This window comes from Peromyscus eremicus, chromosome 6 (assembly GCF_949786415.1).
Source record: "Peromyscus eremicus chromosome 6, PerEre_H2_v1, whole genome shotgun sequence".
Taxonomy (NCBI): Eukaryota; Metazoa; Chordata; class Mammalia; order Rodentia; family Cricetidae; genus Peromyscus; species Peromyscus eremicus.
In genome coordinates, this window is record NC_081421.1 from 67407841 (window position 1) to 67413036 (window position 5196).

At 41.9% G+C, this 5196-nt stretch overlaps 1 protein-coding gene across 1 annotated transcript; it reads right to left on the reverse strand.

The window, feature by feature from the left end:
* Window positions 1-406: 406 nt before the first annotated feature.
* LOC131913793 (speckle-type POZ protein-like) lies at window positions 407-1489 on the reverse strand. Its single transcript, XM_059266575.1, has one exon. The coding sequence runs from the start codon at window positions 1487-1489 to the stop codon at window positions 407-409; it is 1083 nt and encodes a 360-aa protein (XP_059122558.1).
* Between the last annotated feature and the right edge of the window lie 3707 nt (window positions 1490-5196).

The window sequence follows — 5196 nt, forward strand, 5'->3', positions numbered from 1 at the left end:
AATTCTCTTCCCTTCTCGTGTAACCAAATATTCACTTTATTTTCTTCTTTCTGAGTCCTTCACAATATTTTCTGCTCAGTCCAATACAGACAAGTTGCTCCAAAGAAACACTGTTGTAATGTGCTTCGGACCAGCAACTAAAATGTATTCCAGTTCTCAACTCATTGGAGAGAAAAATCAAACCATTACAGTAACAGGGTAGTGTATACAACATAGCTCAGCACTTCCCCTCCCTGAACCTGACAATCACCTCATTTTCAGGTGTATTAAATCGTGAGCCACCATGCTGACTTTTCCTAGTTTCACTGGAAATGCTCCAACCATCCCATAGTCTAGCGAGATGTCATTGGTAACAACACTGGATGCTGCTTCAGGGAGACAATTGAAGGTCACAGTTGACCATGTCCTAGGATTGCTTCAAGCTTTTGAAAAGGGGCTCCAGGAAAGGGAGATGAGCAGAAGCCAGAAAACGTTGTGCTTCAGCCACTAGATGGGGATATGAGCCCACCATTGCCTTCCAGCCTGAGGTCTCAGAGACCTCAAAAGCATGAGCTGTAATGAAATCCAATGCCTGGGTTTTCAGCTGCCCTGAGTTGTGGAGGTCAGCCAGGAAGAGAGTGTGGGCAGCATTCTCCACAGAGAGGTCCCTGAGGATGGCATCCTCACACATGACCTTCAAACGCTCCAGGCCATACCTGTCAGCAACTGCCAGCAGAGTATCTGCCATGCTGTCCAGGTCTGGTGCTGTTCCTGTGTAAATGAAGTCCATCATTGCCTTGAAGACTTGTGGCTCCAGGTCGGGGATCTCAACGTGATTCTTTCTGCTCTCCTCCATGTCATGTTGAAACATGGCTCTGAAAACAGGAGAGCGAGCTGCTAAGATGGCCTTATGAGCCTGAAATTCCTGGCCAGATACCACCAGGCAGCAATCTGTGAATCTCGAATTATCCCACAGCTCTCCTAGCTCATCTGCCAATGTGCATCTTGGAACTTGAATCCCTGGCTTCCTGTTCTGGTCAGAGATGCTGAAGGAGTATTTGACCACGCTCACCATGCACAGGAGGGTGAGCTGATCATGTGGGAGAAGGCGAGGTGCATGGGACAGGAGGAAATCTCGAAGAATGTACTTTTTGAATCCGTAACTAAGGCCTGGCACAAACCTAAATGCTGTTTGGCTCCTCCTGGTTTGCTTTTTCTCTCCTTTGTCACTTATGATCCAGAACTGGAACTTTGCCCAAACATGACTCTTTAGACAGCTGAGCAAAACTAGATTAACTGACAGGTAATCTGCACTTACTTCATCGAGTCCGTTCGGGTTTACTGTCAAACACCATTTGTCATTGGCCTCTATTGAAAAAGTTGGGCTTCTAAGGCTTCCTAGCCTTTCCTCCACAATAGAATGGAAGTTGCTGATGGTCCACAGGTAGGAGAAATTCTGAAGGCTGATTTGAGTGTGGTCCCATCTTTGGATGGTCCCATCTCCTGCCATTTCTCCTGGTTAAACTCGATCCAAAAATGAAGAACTAGCAATTGTTTTCTCTTCACCTTGTGAAACAATAACAGACATGAATTAGATGTTAAGTTTTTGTTTTTCCTGGATTCTCTGTTAGAATGGGCTTGAAACTTGGATCTCGGATATTTTCTATACACATTTCAATACTGATTTCAGAGAAGTCAGTGTGTGCTACTAGGAAATCTTACATCACTCCATTTTTTGTCTAGATTGAATCTTAGGTCAATAGGTAAATGATTTTGACAATTAAACACAGCTGTTGAATATTTTGGAAAATTTTATACACTCACATCAAAAATGTTGTGCTAGGTTCTCTAGAGTAACAGAACATATACAAGGAATCTCACTGTGTATGAAGGAAAGGGATTGATGAGAATGACTTAGGGCTCCATCTCTGCTAATCTCCCATTGGCTAGCTGTGAAGGAAAAGTACAATATTCCAGTACTTACTCAGTCTAGGAGGTTGGATGTGTCCACTGGTCTTCAGTGTATACTAGAGTTCTAAATATTCTTTAATGCCAGGGAAGGGATGGACTTGCTGCAAGGTGAGAGCAAGCAGGCAAATAGCAAGAGCTTCCTGCTTCCATATCCTTTTATATGCTTCCAACAGAGAGTGTGGCCCAATTTAGGGTGTGTCTTCCAGCTCAAAGATCTGGATTAAAGGTGTGTGTCTTCAGGCCTTGAGATCCAGATTAAATATTTGTGTCTTTTTACCTCCAAAGTCTGTACTTGAATTGGATCTTAACTACTTCAATTGAATGAAAACACTTCTCTCTTGTGTGCCCTCCATTTTAGGGTTTTAGTTAATTCCATGTCTTCATAAGTTGGGAACAAGAATAACCACTACAAGTGTATTTTGCTTACTGTGGCTCATCTTAAATAAAATAGGGATGGCGTCGATTACTACACAGCTGTTATTTCCTTTTTCAGGGTTTTACACTAAATCTTCCTACTAACATGTTCCGGGAGAGGTGTCTTCCTTTCTCAGTCAGGGGTCTCAGTGTTCACAGCTTGGAGATCTGGATGGAAGAATTCACACATGGTGGGCAAGAAGCAGAATCAGGCAGGTACCTCTGAATGTGGCAGTCATTTTAATCCAGACTCATATTCCCCAGAATAACTCTACCAACTTACATTGGTGGTCTTGCCCCTCCCCAAACCCTTGGCAATACTCTTCCAGATCCACTTAAGAGTGTGCTATGAGAAGATTCTAAGTGATTCTCAGTTCCATCCTGCTGACTGCCAAGATTCACCTTCTCAATACCTCATGATTTTCATCCTTCACTGGTGAGTTCTATCCACTTTAAACTTGAATTTGCATGCTTACACTGCTGGGCCTTAAAAGTGAGACAGTATTCAGGTTTCCAAAAGGTGCAGAGTATATTCAACCGTTACCAAAGAAGGGCTTTTGGGACAGTTCCCCTTTGTATGTGATCAATAAAATGCTCACCATATCTATCATCTCTCTCCAGTTCATCATGTCTGTAGGGACTCACTAAACCTAGAGGACATGACAATACCTTCAGTGATTCAATCCACTCAGCAATTCCCAGGTTACCTTTCCTGAAATTCTGTCTCTAATGCTGCTCATCCCTCAATCCAGGATAAATCAATCAACTGGTTTTGATATCTGAAAGTTTGGTTCCTCATTTAAGAATCTTTGGTAGGTGGCTAACTAGTAGACTCAGTGACTCTTCTTTATGTATTTAGGATCAGGGGGGCAGGTACTTCAGAGTAGGAGCATTCTCTCATCAGGGAACAGACTCCTGTCAGGGGCTCAATATAGAACTGTTCATATAGTCTCGCATTCCAGGAATTGGACAGGTGGATCTTTTATTTCAGGTCGGTGGTTCTCTGGAGGACCTGGCCCAGAAAAAAGGATTCAGGTCCCCAGCAGGAGAAGGCACAAGTCTTATGCAGCAGGGGCGTTCACACAACCGAGAAAGACAATGGTCAATACAGCAAAACAAAACTGACATAGAAACAAAACACATAGAAAGTTTTGGAGACAAACACACACACACACACACACACACACACACACACACACACACACACACATACACAGAAAGAGAGAGAGAGAGAGAGAGAGAGACAGAGAGACAGAGACAGAGAGACAGAGAGAGACAGAGACTGAGACAGAGACAGAAGAGAAGAGACTTCTTTAACATGGATTTAAGCCAATAGAAAGTCTTTATTCACCAGCTGGCAGCCACATGACATATTCTGGATTCTGGTGCAGCAAACAGCCATTCTTAGAGTGAGCTTTTTAGCACAAAACCCATATTCTGGGTTCACAAACTTCAGTTAACAAGAACAATTAGCCAGAAGGGGCACTACAGAAGCCAAAATGTTACTGTATTTCAAGCAAGGTTTGAACATTTAGAGGTATTCCTAGAGCTGTGCACTTTAGATGGATTAAGCCTTTCTTTTCGTTGTTGCAGGGGATTGCTGTTTTTTTTTTTCCAGAAATGCTGGGTTTTACACCATGTATAGTACTTCATCATGGAGACAGCTGTACTTAGGTGTGAGGCCCCGGTAATGTCTGGGCCCTGTTACATAGGTGGGTCTGTGCACCATGAGCATATGGTGCCCTCAGAGGTCAGAAGAGGCTGTTGGATCCCCTGAATAAGTGTAAACTGGAGTTACCAAATGTGGTCAGACACCCTATGAACGCAGTAAATAGGATGCCAGTCTTCTGGAAAGGTATCCATCCCATCCCAGTTACTTTCTTAAAGAGGACAGAATAGCAGTGAAATACTAGTTTATTCTCTAAAGCTTTGGCATCTGAAATGTTTTTGCAGGAATTCAAGAGGTAATCATGATTTCATTTCTACATCTTCCTTTCATTTTTGATAGCTTTCCAGTCTACATGTCTGGCTCTCTTAAAAGTTACTGTATGGACCAAGGTAGCCTCAGACTGGCAGAGTTGAGTCAGTCTCTGCCTTCAGACTACACTGATCAATGCCATAGACTATCACATCATGCCTGGTTCATGATTTCTATTTAATCACAGTAACCCCAGTGTTAGTCTTAAACAAATGATATTGAAAGGTTGCTTTTAACATTAATTTAATGAATATCATGTCTTTTTATTCATCTCAATATTAATTAATTTGACTCAAATATTGAATAGATATGGGGAGAGTGCACAGCCTTGTATTGTTCCTGATTTTAGTGGAATCACATTGAGTTTCTCTCCATTTAATCTGATGTTGGCCTTTGGCTTGCTGTAGATTGCTTTTGGTATGGTAAGGTATGTTCCTTGCATTCCTGATCTCTCCAGGACCTTTATCATGAAGAGGTGTTGGATTTTGTCAAAGGCTTTTTCTGCATCTAATGAGATGATCATGTGGGATATATTCTCTCAGATTGATTATATGATGGATTACATTGACAGACTTTTGTACCTTGCACGTCTCAGATGAAGCCTACAAAATCATGATGGATGATTTTTTTATATGTTCTTGGAATCAGTTTGCTAGTATTTTATTGAGTATTTTTTGCATCAATGTTCATGAGTGAGATTGGTCTGTATTTCTCTTTCTTTGTGGCATCTTTGTGTGTTTTGGATATCAGGGTAACTGAAGCCTCACTGAAAGAGTTTGACAATGTTCCTTCTGTTTTTATTATGTGGAACAATTTGAGGAGTATTGATATTAGCTCTTCTTTGACATTCTGGT